Here is a 16,894-nt window from a genome sequence, read left to right on the forward strand (position 1 = left end):
TTATCAAACCTTTCTCTCATAGATGGCTATCCAATCTGTTGTGGCGAACCATTTGTGGTTTTTGATATCATTGACACCGTTCCTTAGGTTGCCGTAGCGCTTGGTCAGATCCACCTGCAGCAGATTCCTCAACAGATCTTTCAAATCGGAGCTGAAGTGTGAGGGGAATCGTACCTACAAAACATGCTCAAGATGTAATTTCCATTCAGTGCATATCAAAATCAATCTAGTTCCTCAGCTGTCTACACACAGTAAACACAATAAAACCTGCCAGTACCTTTCCAGACACAATTTTCTCATAGATCTGAATTGGTTGGTCTGCAAAAAATGGGGGATATCCAGCCGCCATTTCATATATAAGAACACCGAGGGCCCACCAGTCCACAGCCTTGTTGTACCCCTACATTTGAACAACAAATAAGTGATTTGCCCTGGGGGAAATCTGGATTGAAGTGAATGAGAAAACTGGCGAGGAAGACCTTGCTGAGGATGATCTCTGGCGCCAGGTACTCTGGAGTCCCACATAATGTCCAGGTTCTGCCTTTTACTCTTTTTGCAAATCCAAAGTCTGTTACCTGTGCAGGAAACAACAGTTTAGCACATTTAATTGTGCTGTATAAAGGCTGGGGGAAAAGGTGTGGATAATCTCCTAAATGCCATTAATTTAATGTGCGTTCAAGTTCATCGTAATGTTCAATAGGGTTGAGCTGTGACGGCTGACCGACATCACGAAGGAGCGAAACCATCCTGATGTCACGTGCCCCGATGCGACGTCTGTGAAAACGCTGTGTCAGGCAGGCTACAAATATTGATCTTCACAATGCGCGTCTTAATCAGCTCCCTAGTTCAGTAGTCAGGGCACTGATCAGGGAGTCAGTCCATTGACTTACCGGTATGTCCTGATCAGTGCCCTGACTACTGAACTAGGGAGCTGATTAAGACGCACCTAATATCAGCCACTCGTCTCTTTTATATCTTAAGTGGTCGCACACAAGCCTCGAAGCTCAGCTCCGCGCAGAGCCGCGTCTCACGCCTTGTTTATACTTTCGCCTGTCTCCGCGGCACGAGCCTCCGCTGACTGAGCACGCTCCTCCCCAAACGGACGAGGCGTTTATACTTGACGTGCTCGCCCTTGTGCTATTCTTTGAAACGACAGAGGGCGACTCGGAGTAATTGTTCTATAAACCAACAGGAAAAAGCATCAAAAAGAAGTGGGCTAATGTACACAGGTGATGATATTTATTTTAGACATTTCACCAAAAACCACACCACAAAAGAATCGAGGAATTACGGTATACCAGTGGCAATTAGAATATTAACTCTTTCCCCGGCAGCGTTTTTAAAAAAAGTTGCCAGCTACCGCCAGGGTTTTTGACAAAAATGTAATATCGTATAGAATATTTCGTGTAATGAATATCTGAGCATGCAATGTATCAAAATAAAGAGCTGACCCTCTGCTTAAAAAAAATAAGAAAAAGAAAAAAGATTTTTTTTAGCTTCATGCATTCATTTTTTATCAACACTTGAATATGGTTAAGTTTCATTTTAAAAAAAGCAACATTTTTAACAAAAAGCTGAGAAAACCACATTTTTGTAAAAGACTGTACCCAGATCAGATTCAGAGCGATAATCAAACACAGATGAAGTAGATCGAGTCCATCAACACCTCTAATGCTTGCACAGTCCCGTAGATCGCTCTGAGTCAACATTTTATTCAGTAACATTAGATAGTTTTGAATCATATGCTGTTTAATGATGATGATCACGTTATTTTTAATATGCATATTACATATGATCCCTTGTTTTACTGCTTCTTACTCGCGTGTGTTTTGATCAGGACATTCAGTACTCATTCAGAAGATGCGCAATAGCGCCCCCTAGCGGTGACAGTGAAAACACTGAAACCTGGAAAAATCCATTTGGCCTGGAAGTGTTTTCTCACAAATAACAGAAAATTTCGTGTTTAGCGGGGAAAGAGTTAAATGAAGTGCAAAATATAATTTTTATATTGATATATTGCTTAAGCGTATTAGGGCGCTGCAATTAATTGCATTTTTTGATTTTGACTTCCAATGATTATGAAAAAAAGAGAATCGAGGCAAAGCGATTATTGTGCCGCTGTCGCATTCTGTCCAGCGCACTTTCCTTTCCTTCACAGTGGTGCATTTTTTTCCTCCCCAAGCCAAACTTAACATACAAATTAACCGAATAAGAGATGTAAAATGCAGTCTACAGTTTTGATGACTTTTTACTTGCATTAAATTAACCTAGTATTAGTTTTTGCTAAAGTATCAATAATTATGAAATTTCACTAACTTTAAAATTGCATGTATCATGAGATATACCTTTGATCATATACCAATAATCGTGTTAAATTATTTCAAAACTGACCGAAATAATCATAATTATGATTTTTGCCAAAAGAACGGCCTTAATGTGTATAAGTGTATTTAAAAAGCCAAAGAGAATCTCCACACTGGTGGACAATAAAGTCAAATCAATCGATCCAGATACTGTCAGAGGGTTACCTGTATATATCCGTGCTGGTCAATGAGTAGGTTTTCAGGCTTCAGGTCTCTGTAGATGAGGTCTAGTGAGTGGAGGTACTCGAAGGTCAGGACAATCTGTGCAGCATAAAACCGTGCGTGTGGTTCACTGTCGACCAGACAAATCACATGAAACAGTTAGACAAAACATATCGTCTACGTGACAGCAAGATATAAAACATTAAAATCCTGAATCAAAAATCAAGTCTTAACATGTGGCTAGTTACACAGGCTAGTTCAATATCAATTGGTTTTAGCTTTGATGTGAAAATTACAGAGCCCCTAAAGGGACAATTATATGGACAAAAATTGAGACGAATTTTTTTTTGTTTTTTCGCATTTGCTCACAAAGAACTGAAATGTTTTGTGAGCGAACAAAGTTTCTTGCGGGAACACAAAACCGCTGTGAGAGATTGCAAATGTGCTGACATATAATTTTTCCTCCTACATAATTGTTTTCCCATCACCATGACCTGTGTTGAGAATTGAATGGAAAATCATAACATTTATCTGATATTGGAAATGACTACTGGATTAGTTTTTATTATGAACTGATGAATATAGCAACACTTTCTGTCACATCCCACAACATGTCTCAATCCCATACAGCATGGCATTACATGTATGTTTTTAATAAAAAAAATAATTTAAACCTAAATTAAAGTATTTGACATGCATGCACAGACTGACTTGAGTGCTGTTAAGACAAGCCATTTTGTAAAAGGAATATCTAACATTTACAGACAATATAAAACATTTTAAAAAAAGAAATTCTCAAGCACATTTACTAATACTAACTTTTAAAACAATTCAATAACTCGACAAACTACTTCTTCCACAACATTATCAAAGTAACATTTTTGATATTAATTTGCAATAATTTGATCAGACACTGTGATCGTTTGCATAAACCTGAGCTAGAGTTTAACTTCAAATCGATCAAACCTTTCTGTTAGCTTAAAAAGTTAGTTCACCCAAAAGTGAACACATTCTGTCATAATTTACATCAAGCTGTAACTACTCACCTAAACCTGCCGATTCTTCTAAGATGTGAGAACATCTCTCCTCCCGGTACATACTCCATCACCATATACAAATTAGAGTTGTCCTATGAGAATAAAGCCCACATTGAAATAGACAGACACACAAAGCAAGTTTGGAATAGAGATGTGTAGAGGTATCAAACGCTCCTGGAAACACTCCTCGACTATTCCATAATGTTTCTCATTCAGTTTTACAACACTTATTTACACATTTACGTTTTGGTTTATCTTTTCTTTTCCTTTACAAAGGCTAAGCTCAAATAACTGTCATAATAAAATAAGGCAAATCATTAGGGGTGGGCGATATATTTTAAATATCGAGATAGAGATATTTTTTAAACTCTATATGGATTTGGACATATCGTATATATCGGTATGTTGTTTATATTTAATTCTAATTCCACCACTTTGCTTGTTTGCCTTCTCTGTGCTCGCGCGCCTCCCGCCTCCTTGCTTTTCTTCCCCGTCCCCTCGCGTGTTGTCTCATTGAACACAGCGGCGTTCGCAACCAGGTGAGGATTAGTTATCATGTTGACAAGCGCGTGCGTTGTTCAAAACTCAGTTTAGAGACCATGATTTTCCTTCTAACACAACAGCTTGCTAAAATTCATAAAGAAATATTAATGTTCATTATAGTTCAAAATGCAAGTTTCACCCAGTCAGGTGATTGACACTATTGGTGAGAGACGCGGTCACAATCATGTCAGTTTATGATTTGTGTCTAACTAATCGCATAGTTTTCAGTTAAAATAATCTCATATCATTTGAAAACATTAAAAAAATTATTGCAATATCATTATTATATTGTCAGCTTTATCGCGGGATTATGATGAATAGGTCTATTCATGTTTTAACCAAGAGGGAAATACGAGACATCCCGGGTGTCCTGAGACAGTGCTCTTCTATAAGTTGTGCTGTAGCCTAAGCCTATCATATAGCCTACCTTCTGACATTTTTATTTAGTTCTGTAACTGGAAAAGAAGTGAATATCGGCTCATGTGTACATGATCCGCATGATGAGGCACTCAGTCACGCTTTAGTAAAGAGTGCGACATCTGTTTGAATTTTGATACAAATTTAACAGGAAGTGGTGTTATGACAAAATCAGTTTATTTATATCTCAGTCATGCCCCCATCTTTCTGCAGAATGCTTACTGTTTACTCTAAGTGTAAAAAAGTCTAAGAGTCTTTGATTCATCTTATGAAAGCATGAAATGAATGAAAAGAAGGCTATATGTATTATTTTCTTTTTCAATTAAATTATTATTTATGTAATCGGGGAGACATTTTTTTAAATATTGCAAAAGCACTTTGTTCCTACAGGAACTGATTACCTCTTTGCACTCTGCAAATTCAAAAAAGAATGTGTTATTTGTTTTTGGCATACTTGTTTTTGCTGTAGTTTTTAGGGGGTTATTTTTCCTGTAAAGATTGAGATATATATTGTATATCAAGATATAGCAAAATATATCGATATATATTTTTTGCTCCATATCGCCCAGCCCTACAAATCATGTTTTACAAGGCTTGAAATTTAGACCATTTTGGGCCAAAATGTAATCTGTGCGACCTCAAAAAATATTTGTGCATTTGTGTGAGTGCAAATAATTGAGGTGTGACCAGTGTTCATTTCTTTACAAAATATTGGCTAATTACTGCAGAGTATGTGCCTACTGTGAGCCGATACAGAGACCAGTCTACCATTCTACCACATAACCCATTAAACTTCATCTTTGAGCACTTACTCACTCACACCTTTTCAGTGCGCTCCATTGACATGTGACGTGCAAACTAGCGTGCAAAATGAAAAAAAAAAAACTGATACTGATATCATACAACAGTTCACAGTTCAATACAGTTTATGTACTTATGTTTATGTAAGTCCCTTACATTTTAGATGCAATATTGACTGTTTTTGTTCCATTTCAGCAGCGAAATCAGTTCCAATCAAAGATCACAGCAGAACCATAGCGTATCTCACAGCCACACTGTTTTCACTACTTAATGATTCAAGCGTTTTGAACGAATCGGTTAAGTGAAAGATTCAATTAACCATTTATAAACAAATGCCTCATTCATGAATGAATCAGTCGCTTGAATGAATCGTTTGAATTAATGACTGTCTAACTAATGAATTAAGATGTCACCTGCTGCCACCTACTGGCGGTTTAATTACATGTTTAAAGGGGTGATAAATTGAGAAATTTTTGATATATAAAAGATCATTGTAATATAAGATTATTCTGTATGTTTAAGAGCTGAAAACATCCTTGTTAGTCAAAGAAAAGCTTTTATAGACACCAGGCCCAGAAAACAATCGTGTTCGCATCTTGACGTCATCGACTAACGAAACACCGCCTCTACAGAATAATAAGCACGTGTAATTCAGTAGCCCCGTCCACCGACTCATCGGATCACACTAGCCAGCACCAATAAACATGCTGAAGAATCTAGCAAGATATTGTGCTATTCCTGGTTGCGGAAGAACCTACAGTTTATGGGAAGAACACAGTCGCTGCATAAACTTCCTTCAGATCTTAATATTGGGAATGTGTGGTTGAACTTTATTTTTAAAGTTCGTGTTTTTCTATGTAATAGTATTGCATTGTAATAGATTGTTTTGCTTATGTGTATGTGTCTTACAGAACATACCTTTAGCATGCTGGACACGTGTGGGCCAGGGCTCACAAAGCCCAACGTCCCGGGGTGTGTGTTTTCCAGACGGGCTACTAAAACGTAAGCCTCTCAAAATATTCCTTTTTTTCTTGTACTGCGCTGTTATCTCTCTCTTGACTAGACATTTGAAGGGCATACGTGTGTGTGTGTGTGTGTGTGTGTGTGTGTGTGTGTGTGTGTGTGTGTGTGTGTAGTTTGCGCTTATATCGAACAATCGTGCGGGCTATGTAATTCAAAAACAATAGTGAAAATCAACTGTGGGTGGATGAGAAATAAATCAATGTGTTTGTTTGATAAAGACGTACTTGAATCATTCCGGTTGCCGCTTTCAAAACAACCCCTCCCTCATGTGAACTGAACTGACAGGGGCATAGATATGACAGAAGCTGAAGCTCATTAAATATGCAAATCTTATCCAATCCTAGCCATGGGCGTTTACTTCCAAGTCTCCAGTGCGCCACGCCCATCAAAACACAGCGTTCAGAAGACAGCCTCAAAACCAGTGTAGAAAATAGCCTATTACTTATTAGTTATGATGTTTTTGAATGTAAAAACCATGCAAAAGTCATTTATTTAACCTCAGACAACATTTTTTTTTAAAGCCAGTTAAAACCTTCAAAAAAGTATCATTCTTTCCAAAGTTTTCCAATGTGAGGTACTACATATGAACTCTTTGTGCCTCTTGTATGCAAACTGAATAACAGATGTAGCAGACATTTTCACACATACAGGTCCTTCTCAGAAAATTAGCATCTTGTGATAAAAGTTCATTATTTGCCATAATGTAATGATATTAAACTTTCATATATTTTAGATTCATTGCACACCAACTGAAATATTTCAGGTCTTTTATTGTTTTAATACTGATGATTTTGGCATACAGCTCATGAAAACCCAAAAGTTCTGTCTAAAAAAAATTAGCATATCATGAAAAGGTTCTCTAAACGAGCTTAACCTAATCATCTGAATCAACTAATTAACTCTAAACACCTGCAAAAGATTCCTGAGGCTTTTAAAAACTCCCAGCCTGGTTCATTACTCAAAACCGCAATCATGGGTAAGACTGCCGACCCGACCCTGTCCAGAAGGCCATCATTGACACCCTCAAGCGAGAGGGTAAGACACAGAAAGAAATTTCTGAACGAATAGGCTGTTCCCAGAGTGCTGTATCAAGGCACCTCAGTGGGAAGTCTGTGGGAAGGAAAAAGTGTGGCAAAAAACGCTGCACAACAAGAAGAGGTGACCAGACCCTGAGGAAGATTGTGGAGAAGGACCGATTCCAGACCTTGGGGGACCTGCGGAAGCAGTGGACTGAGTCTGGAGTAGAAACATCCAGAGCCACCGTGCACAGGCGTGTGCAGGAAATGGGCTACAGGTGCCGCATTCCCCAGGTCAAGCCACTTTGGGCTACAAAGAAGCAGCACTGGACTGTTGCTCAGCGGTCCAAAGTACTTTTTTTGGATGAAAGCATATTTTGCATGTCATTCGGAAATCAAGGTGCCAGAGTCTGGAGGAAGACTGGGGAGAAGGAAATGCCAAAATGCCTGAAGTCCAGTGTCAAGTACCCACAGTCAGTGATGGTCTGGGGTGCCATGTCAGCTGCTGGTGTTGGTCCACTGTGTTTTATCAAGGGCAGGGTCAATGCAGCTAGTTATCAGGAGATGGAGATGAAGATTTGTTTTTTCAGCACGACCTGGCACCTGCTCACAGTGCCAAAACCCCTGGTAAATGGTTTACTGACCATGGTATTACTGTGCTCAATTGGCCTGCCAACTCTCCTGACCTGAACCCCATAGAGAATCTTTGGGATATTGTGAAGAGAAAGTTGAGAGATGCAAGACCCAACACAGCTTAAAGGGTTACTTCAGCGATTAGCATATGGCTTTGTATCAGTAGAAACCCTGGAGTATATTCAAATGATTGTGCTTTCCCCCCTCATATCCCCCTGAGACAAGAGATTTATGCATTTTATTCCTGGAAAAATTCCTCCTATGAGGCAAATGGACGATATTTGCATCATAGGAGGAATGTTTGCCCAAAGGCTAAAGACTACAGCCAGTAGAGGGAGCCATTTTTGCAAGTTTTGAACATGCACATGGGGGATGGGAGATCACACTCAGCTTGCAGGAAGAGCTCAGCTTGCAGCTACAGGCACTCATTTAAATGGAGCTATGGTGAGCAATGCAAGTCTTTTAACTTCTCAAATTAATTTCTATGAAAGTTAAGCTTGCAAAGGCATGAACTGAAACGCACCAGACTGAACTTGCGTTGTGAATGTATGCCGCGAGTGTAGTCGCGATTACCTCAGCTCTCATCACTCTTGCAGTTAGTGCTCAGTGCTGTCATACTCACGCGGTGACTCACTCATTATATTGAACAGACACGTTCAGTTTTTAATTGTACTGTCTTTTTCATCTCAGTCACAGTAATCCAGTAGGTGGCTTTGGGAATGGCCTCACTGTAGTCTTTCATCCCCATGAGACAAAACTACATTTTCTGTCTTTTCTCAGTCTAGAAGGCACCAAATTCAAAAATAATTTCACATTTCTACTTCATTGATGACCCCGTTTAAATACAGGTTCATCCTCCCAGCGCTGAAGTACCCCTTTAAGGCCGCTATCGAAGCATCCTGGGCCTCCATAACACCTCAGCAGTGCCACAGGCTGATCGCCTCCATGCCACGCCGCATTGAAGCAGTCATTTCTGCAAAAGGATTCCCGACCAAGTATTGAGTGCATAACTGAACATAATTATTTGACAGTTTACTTTTTTTTGTATTAAAAACACTTTTCTTTTATTGGTCGGATGAAATTTGCTAATTTTTTGAGATAGGAATTTTTGGTTTTCATGAGCTGTATGCCAAAATCATCAGTATTAAAACAATAAAAGACCTGAAATATTTCAGTTGGTGTGCAATGAATCTAAAATATATGAAAGTTTAGTTTTTATCATTACATTATGGAAAATAATTAACTTTATCACAATATGCTTATTTTTTGAGAAGGACCTGTAGATAAGAGCTAGAGGCTCGCTCTACATGACATCCTTCCTTCCTAAGTCCTGCTACCTTTAAACTAACGTTAGTCATGCGCAGTTGCGATCAAGAAAATCACACCATTGGACATGTCAAACATCAATTTAAAGAAATATTAACATAGAGTAATAATCATGAATATTCTGAATGGAACTCGAGTGGACTCGGAAAGAACTCTAATAGTCCTAATATGTTCAAGTACGAGTCAAGACCGAGTCCATGACGAGAGCGAGGCCATTAAAATATGGTCTTTTAGACAGTCTGAGTCTCGAGTACAAATCACTGACATTTTCCATAGTTTTCTAGACTCTAATGTCCAAACCTGCAGATTTCTCATATTTAACATACTGTAAATGTTTCTTATAGCTTCAATTAATACAGCAGTTTCATACAGCATTATATTTGGTATATAGTACAGTCCTCTATAAATATTCTTATTTTCTCTGTTTTCCCCATTGGTGTTCTTGAAGTGATAGCATGTGCTTACCTGCTAAGAAGAAACCTAAAACACTTTATAACCTGCATATATTATATACCTCTGATACATCAGATTGGTACTGTAATTTATTCAATTGTGTTCAACAATCACTAAATGAACACTAAAACCACACTGCTTGTATGACAGATTAATTTTTATAAATATTATACTTTAGAAAACAGAATATAGTCAATAGTCTGGAAGCACAAATATTTTTCCATAACTATCCAGATTCTAACGAAACCTTATTGTGTTACCCACTTTTTATTTCTTGGCCTAAGGCAACGCAATCAATACCACTAAAAGGGCCAAATAATGTCGGTTGATCTCTACACACAGCTAATGAAACAGCTACAGGAAGGTGCTGTAAGGTACCTTGAAGGCATATTCCAATCTGACGAGGAACGGGAAGGATACTGCTTGTAATATTCTCTTCTCATTTAGCGTATGCTCCACTTGTTTCAACTTCACCACCTAGCACAAAAAACAAACAAGAACTCATCATACATACTGTATTTAGAGCATGTTCTCGGTTCTGATTGGCTGAATTTCTATCAGTTAAATCACAGTTTTAATGCTGTTTATTACCCTTACATATTGATGCAAATAACTAGACAGTGAAAGCGTCGATGATACTTTTGTCTTGAAGAACTTAAATAAATGACATTTTTATAGTGTGAAATACTGAGAAATCATTAACACGCAGTACTTTTAGTTACCAACCTTTTGTTTGTCCAGAACTTTCATGGCGTAGAACTGATCTGTAGCCTTGTGTTTGACCAACATGACTCTCCCGAAAGATCCTGTTCCCAGCGTCTTCAGTCTTTCAAAGTCATCTAAACCTGTTGTGCTCTATAGGGACAAACAACACACATTTATAATAAACTGTCCTACAATAGTGCCATATTACACACAAATTAACTTCTGAAAATGTATTAATACAAACTATATATATTCGTATAAAGTAGATACACAACCTAGTGAAAAATAAATATACCAAATTATATTTTAAATACATGTATTTTATGTTTAGTATACTACAAATACATTTACATATTTAATGTACTGAATATAAAAACCTTGGAAACGTACTGTTGGTATACTAATTTGGAATTAAAGTCTACTAAATTGGAACAACTTATTTTGTACTAATGTACATTAATCTGGAAACAGTGCTGAGGTCCATCTAAAGACATACTTAAGTATATTTGAATGTGCTAAAGATTAACTACTGCAATATACTTTAGGTACTCAATAAATATCTTGCATTTAAAGATTATCATAAAGAGATACTACTATTCTTACTAATAGTGATATTAAACATATTTTAGGCTTAATATTAAGCAGATTTCTTAGGGCCCTATGAAAAGAGCACATTAATTTTGGAAATTCAGAATCAACACTGGTTTATCTAAATAAAAATGTAATAAAATCCTAACGAGTGGGCATTAAAGTGCAATTTAATTTGTCAATGGGGTAATGAATCATTTTTAGAGATTTTAAAACTCACACCTAACATTCCAGCTGCAAAACTGGCTGCTGCCGTATTTATTATAAAAATAGGTAATGTTAAAAACTACAGTGCATCCAGAAAGTAATCACAGCGCTTAACTTTTTCCATATTTCATGTTACAGCCTTTTTCCAAAATAGATTAAATTAATTAATTTCCACAAAATTATACAAACAATACCCCATAATTACAATGTGAAAGAAGCTAGTTTGAAATTGTTGCAAATGTATATATTCCAAAATATATATTAATAATAATGAAATTACATGTACTTAAGTATTCACAGCCTTTGCTCAATACTTTGTTGAAGCCCCTTTGGCACCGTTAACATCCTCAAGTCCTTTTAAGTATGAAGGTTTTCATTAGGAATGTCTCTGTACATTGCTGCATTCATCTTTCCGTCGATCCTGACTAGTCTCCCAGTTCCTGCCGAAAAACACCCCACAGCATGATGCTGCCACCACCATGCTTCACTGTACGGATGTTATAGCCAGGTGTTGAGCGGTGACTGGTTTCCTCCAGACATGACGCTTGCCATTTAGGCCAAAGAGTTCAATCTTTGTTTCATCAGACTAGAGCATTTTGTTTCTCATGGTCTGAGAGTCCTTTAAGTCAGCTGTCATGTCTTTTACTGATGAGTGGCTACCGTCTGGCCACGATCATACAGGCCTGATTGGTGGAGTGCTGCAGAGATGGTTGTTCTTCTGGAAGGTTCTCCTCTCTCCACAGAGAAACGCTGGAGCTCTATCAGAGTGACCATCGTTTTCTTGGTCACCTTTCTGACTAAGTACCTCCTTGCCTGATCGGTCAGTTTGGCCGGGTGGCCAGCTCTAGGAGTCCTGTTGGTTCCAAACTTCTTTCATTTAGGGATGACGGACACTGGTCATTGGAACCTCCAATGCTGCAGAAATGTTTATGTACCACTCCCCAAATCTGTGCCTTGATACAATCCTGTCTCAGAGGTCTACAGACAACTCCATCTGACATGCACTGTTAACTGTGGGACCTTATATAGGTGTGCGCCTTTCCAAATCATGTCCAAACAAATGCATTTACCAAAGATGGACTCCAGTAAAGTTGTTGAAACATCTCAATGATGACCAGTGGAAACAGGATGAACCTGAGCTCAATTTTGAGTGTCATGGCAAAGTCTGTGAATACTTATGTACATACGATTTTTAATTTTTAATAAATATGAAATATTTATAAAAAAATAAAAGTTTGTGTTGTCATTATGGGGTATTGTTTGTAGAATTGAGGAAAATAATTAATTTAATCCATTTTGGAATAAGGCTGTAACAATTGCTGCAACAAAATGTGGAAAAAGTGGAGCGCTGTAAATACTTTACGGATGCACTCTATATACTACTGCTACACGATATTAAAAAAAAAATGCGATGTCATACGATAATGCTTTATGCGTGTAAAGTTAATTATATTTTAATACATTTAAAATCTGAAAATGATCACCAATATATATGTTTCACATACTTATTGGGAAAAGAAAGCATCACCGCAAAAAAAAAAAAAAAAAAAATACTACTACTACTAATAATAATAATAACTCACCTGTGGTGGTGATTCCCATTTTCTCAAGAAATCTTCTTTGGCTTTGGCTAGAAACTCTTTGACTGCAAGGAGAGGGGACAAATCAAGAGTACAATCAAGAAAACTGTAGCTGGAACTTATAAAGACACTTCATATTCAAGTTGACACCAAATTAGCAGTAAACCAGGAATACATTTTTCTAGCTAGTGATACATTCTAGACATCAAAGTCAGGCATGTCAACCATGGACATCAGTGATGAACAGACAGGTGTTCTTATGAAGCATGCATATATTAAGTTATTGATTAACACAACAATCCCACAGAAAACAAAAACACAGCAGACTTCAGTTGACCGCAGTGGCGGAAAAATTATCAGAAAGCTAATCATATATTTACTGTGGCTTTTCTTACAATGGTCAAGAGATTTTATGCAAATGTTTTCCGTCACTGCGGTAACCTAATGTAATCGTGATCATACCAAAAGTCTCTACAGATCACCACGGATTTTCAGGAACATTGACCCACATGGATGGGATGATGAAGAGGCAGACAGAGAAGAGAGAAAGACAAAGAGATACAAAAGAAATATTTCTGTCAAACAATCACATCAGTGCAAGACATGGATTAGACGTGACAAAAGTATAGGCCTAAAGAAACTACACAAAGTAAAGTTGAGTTTATCAAAAGTAATCAGAATAATCAGACAACAAAGACGACTGCTAGAGAACGTCCTAAGACGCTAGCCATAGTTCACAAGAATTTAGCTAAATGTGTACAAACGGTTTTGGGCACCGTCTCATGCACGTGCTAGTTTCTGTTTGAAGATATTTTACAAGCGTAGACGTCTGCAGGATGATCATTCTCACCGCCACATCCTTTTATGGTATTTTCTTGCTCTGCAAGTATGTGACGGCCTGGAACAAACCATTTTGTGAAGTGCGACTGCTTATGGGTACAGGTGGCTAATATAGGCAAAGATTAAAACAGCTCAGTTATTTAATATGAATTCACGAAAATGTTAAGGTTGTGCAGAAAAACTGATTTTGAGCCAGGATGGTCAAACAACCTACTGGAAATTTAATAGTAAGCTTCTAAACTGTAATGAATATTGACTGTTATAAATATTGACAGTGAACGCAGAGGAACAAACAGGTCTGCCCCTGTTTTGTACATTCCACTAAAAATATCTAGAAATTTACTTTAGCATCAAAAAAAATTTCATTGACCATGTCTTGGATGTGTGTATTTTGTCTTTCTGCACTGGCAGAATTGTACTTTTTAACTTGCTTTAAAATGTGAAAAATCTGCCAGTGCAGCAAGACAAAAACAATTGTACTAGATATACGTACATTCTCTGTAAATATCTCAAGTGTTTCTCAACAGCTTCTGATATAAATGTATCTTGATAATCCTTGATTAAAATAACTATACAAAAGTTGATTTTTTTTTTGGTATATAAAAGTTTGTTATTTCTACCGTTTATTTGTTTTATGTATGCAAGTATATATCACTGCTTCCTTAAACAGTTGATTGGTTTTATACGATATTCAATAAACAAAAACAGGTACCGTTTATTTTAAGGTGTCCTTGTTGCAGTGTAATTATTCATTCAAGTACTGAGTAATAATTAACTACACATACTTGCTATAGGTTTAGGGTTGGGGTTAATGCAATTATGTAAAATTTACTGTTATTAATGTAAGTACATGTAACATGAAACAAAGACACTGTAAAATGGTGTTACCACAAGATCTTAATATTCAGTAAGTTATATTCAGGCACTATTATATGCCATAACATATTGCTTCTCCATTGAAAATAGTTAATTAGTGGCAAACAAAGCAACAACAGAACAGTTTTGCATTTCAGACCAAAGGGGCTTTCCCACCGGATAGTTCTAGGAACTAGCCACCAGGGTGCTTCCCCCGAGAACTAAAAGTCCCCCTATACTATTGGAACATTTTCCTATAGGAACTCTGAAGTAACGCAAGCTGCACTTCTTGTGACTTATTTTGACAGTGCTGAGAATCCCATATCCTGAGCACACAGCTCTCACATTCTCTGTCTTTATGGTTTACAATCTGTTTAACAGTCCTGCTTAATATGCTATCAGATAGGACTGTTATGCAAAGAAAGTAGTATAAGAAAAAGTATTCGTGGTGTGTGGCTGATATCCAATGTCGCTAGCGGAGTAGAAATACATAGGCCTAATCATGTTTTGCTGGGTCACGTTGGATTTTCTCTTCATCGTAAAGGTTGAGAGGGTCCATTAGTGCTGGGCGAGTTTAATTTAATTCAAAATGTAATGTTTTTCCGCAATGTTATTATTTTTAAATTGAGAAATTGTGTTGTTTTTTTTAAATATATATTAGTAGACGTTCCATTTAGACATGTCAAGTCACCTTTATTTATATAGGGCTTTTTACAATGAAGATTGTTTCAAAGCAGCTTCACAGTGATAAGAGGAAAATATTGCAACAGAATTTAATAGACTCACCTAAAGGATTATTAGGAACCCCATACTAATACTGTGTTTGACCCCCATTTATTGACCTTCAGAACTGCCTTAATTCTACGTGGGATTGATTAAACAAGGTGCTAAAAGCATTCTTTAGAAATGTTGGCCTATATTGATAGAATAGCATCTTGCAGTTGATGGAGATTTGTGGCACGAAGCTCCCGTGCCATCACATCCCAAAGATGCTCTATTGGATTGAGATCTGTCGACTATGGGGGCCATTTTAGTACAGTGAACTCATTGCCATGTTCAAGAAACCAATTTGAAATTATTCGAGTTGTGTGACGGTGCATTATCCTGCTGAAAGTATCCCATCAGAGGATGGGTACGTGGTGGTCATAAAGGGATGGACATGGTCAGAAACAATGCTCAGGTAGGCCACGGCATTTAAACGATGCCAAATTGGCACTAAGGGGCCTAAAGTGTGCCAAAAAAACATTCCCTCACCATTACACCACCACCACCAGCCTGCACAGTGGTAACAAGCTATGATGGATCCATGTTCTCATTATGTTTACGCCAAATTCTGACTCTACCATCTGAATGTCTCAACAGAAATCGAGACTCATCAGACCAGGCAACATTTTTCCAGTTTTCAACTGTTTGATTTTGGTGAGCTTGTGCAAATTGTAGCCTCTTTTTCCTATTTGTAATGGAGATGAGTGGTACCCGGTGGGGTCTTCTGCTGTTTTAGCCCATCCGCCTCAAGGTTGTGTGTTGTGGCTTCACAAATGCTTTGCTGCATACCTTGGATGTAACAAGTGGTTATTTCAGTCAAAGTTGCTCTTCTATCAGCTTGAATCAGTCGGCCAAGGCATTTTCGCCCACAGGACTGCCACATACTGGATGTTTTTTTCTCTTTTCACACCATTCTTTGTAAAACCTAGAAATAGTTGTGCGTGAAAATCCCAGTAACTGAGCAGATTGTGAAATACTTAGACCGGCCCGTCTGGCACCAATAACCATGCCATGCTCAAAATTGCTTAAATCACCTTTCTTTCCCATTCTGACATTCAGTTTGGAGTTCAGGAGATTGTCTTGACCAGGACCACACCCCTAAATGCATTGACGCAACTGTCATGTGATTGGTTGATTAGATAGATAATTGCATTAATGTGAAATTGAACAGGTGTTCCTAATAATCCTTAAGGTAAATGTAATTAAATATATGTAGTGTCCCCAACTGAGCAAGCCAAAGCCTAAGGCAACCAGGGCGACGGTTGACAATACAGCAATGATAAAAGTTAAGAGAATAAAATGTTCTGAACACATGATGTGCATCATTAACAGCTCTTGTGTGACATTGTCTATGAACGTAGAACACATCACGTCTCAATGGCTATTCACTCAGAAATGCATTATTACATTGAAAAAAGCGAGGTGCGGCAGTGGAATGGGAAAAAAAAGTTATTAGACAGGAGTTGACCTTGTTTAACTTGAGAGCCGAGTTTTTAGAATGCCGTTTCATGGGTGGGACGCAGCCAAATATGTCCGCCAAACATTAAAACAATGGAAAAATAGCTCAATGGAATGCATAA

At 37.7% G+C, this 16,894-nt stretch overlaps 1 protein-coding gene across 1 annotated transcript in view; it reads right to left on the bottom strand.

Annotated features, from left to right (window-relative positions):
- The window catches only part of prkacbb (protein kinase, cAMP-dependent, catalytic, beta b), a 29,469-nt gene that overhangs the window by 5,512 nt on the left and 7,063 nt on the right, over positions 1–16,894 (bottom strand). The window contains exons 2-9 of the mRNA XM_067452251.1: positions 12,858–12,919; positions 10,501–10,629; positions 10,153–10,251; positions 3,572–3,654; positions 2,529–2,655; positions 480–575; positions 278–400; positions 10–174 (exon numbers count right to left, since the gene is read on the bottom strand). Of these exons, the coding sequence (XP_067308352.1) occupies positions 10–174; positions 278–400; positions 480–575; positions 2,529–2,655; positions 3,572–3,654; positions 10,153–10,251; positions 10,501–10,629; positions 12,858–12,919 (884 nt within the window). The remainder of the gene's footprint in view (positions 1–9; positions 175–277; positions 401–479; positions 576–2,528; positions 2,656–3,571; positions 3,655–10,152; positions 10,252–10,500; positions 10,630–12,857; positions 12,920–16,894) is intronic.

Source organism: Pseudorasbora parva, chromosome 9, assembly GCF_024679245.1.
Source record: "Pseudorasbora parva isolate DD20220531a chromosome 9, ASM2467924v1, whole genome shotgun sequence".
Classification (NCBI taxonomy): Eukaryota; Metazoa; Chordata; class Actinopteri; order Cypriniformes; family Gobionidae; genus Pseudorasbora; species Pseudorasbora parva.